The following is an 854-nucleotide window of genomic DNA, read 5'->3' as shown; positions in this document are numbered from 1 at the left end:
TTGACTCAATGGTTGAATGGAGGGTCAAACCCATAAGTAAATCCCATGGATTCAATGGTTGGGTCTCTACTCTAGTTGGATAGAGACCCAACCATTGACTCAACCATTGACTCAGTGGTTGGATGTGGAGTCCAACCCATAGGTAAATCCTATAGATTCAACGCTTAGACCCAACTAGAGTAGACCCATTGACTCAATGGTTGAATGGAGGGTCAAACCCATAAGTAAATCCCATGGATTCAATGGTTGGGTCTCTACTCTAGTTGAGTAGACTCAACCATTGACCCAACTGTTGACTCAACCATTGATCCAACCATTGACTCAGCCATTGACCCAACCGTTGACTCAACCATTGACCCAACCGTTGACTCAACCATTGACTCAATGGTTGAATGGAAGGTCAAACCCATACATAAATCCCATAGACTCAATGCTTGCACCCAACTAGAGTAGACCCATTGACTCAATGGTTGGATGGGGAGTCAAGATTACCAGAGAATTGCAATAAAGGTCCTATTAAATACCTAGAGAAGTGTCCTCTCTAGGCATTTCTAGGTCCTCCAGCACAACTCTATGGTACACTTCTGCCGCAAAGCGAAGATGCCATTCGTTTTGGATAGGAATAAAACGGGATCTGTAATTATGTGCACTTTTTGTCTCACGTACCGATAGGTTTTCTGGCTCGCCGGCACCCGAGAAGCTGCCGGACGTGACGCGGAAGTTGCCCGGCGAGTCACAAGACGCTGAAGAGGTGAGGGAAAGCATCGCGCGGTTTTGGTGTTTTCTCCGAACGTGAAAGGAAGGTGGATTAATTATTATTATTATTATTAACCTTTATTTATGAAGCGCTGTAA

The 854-nt window shown here is 44.8% G+C and overlaps 1 protein-coding gene across 1 annotated transcript in view; it reads left to right on the top strand.

Annotated features, from left to right (window-relative positions):
* LOC121918161 (uncharacterized protein KIAA1671-like) overlaps positions 1-803 on the top strand; it is a 2,902-nt gene extending 2,099 nt beyond the window's left edge. Inside the window, exon 3 of the mRNA XM_042444256.1 lies at positions 673-803. Within this exon, the coding sequence (XP_042300190.1) occupies positions 673-796 (124 nt within the window). The 3' untranslated portion in view covers positions 797-803. The remainder of the gene's footprint in view (positions 1-672) is intronic.
* Positions 804-854: the final 51 nt, after the last annotated feature.

The sequence above is a fragment of the Sceloporus undulatus genome, unplaced genomic scaffold (genome assembly GCF_019175285.1).
Source record: "Sceloporus undulatus isolate JIND9_A2432 ecotype Alabama unplaced genomic scaffold, SceUnd_v1.1 scaffold_5251, whole genome shotgun sequence".
Classification (NCBI taxonomy): Eukaryota; Metazoa; Chordata; class Lepidosauria; order Squamata; family Phrynosomatidae; genus Sceloporus; species Sceloporus undulatus.
Note: the sequence above shows the minus strand (reverse complement) of the source record. Positions and strands in the feature narration are given on the sequence as shown.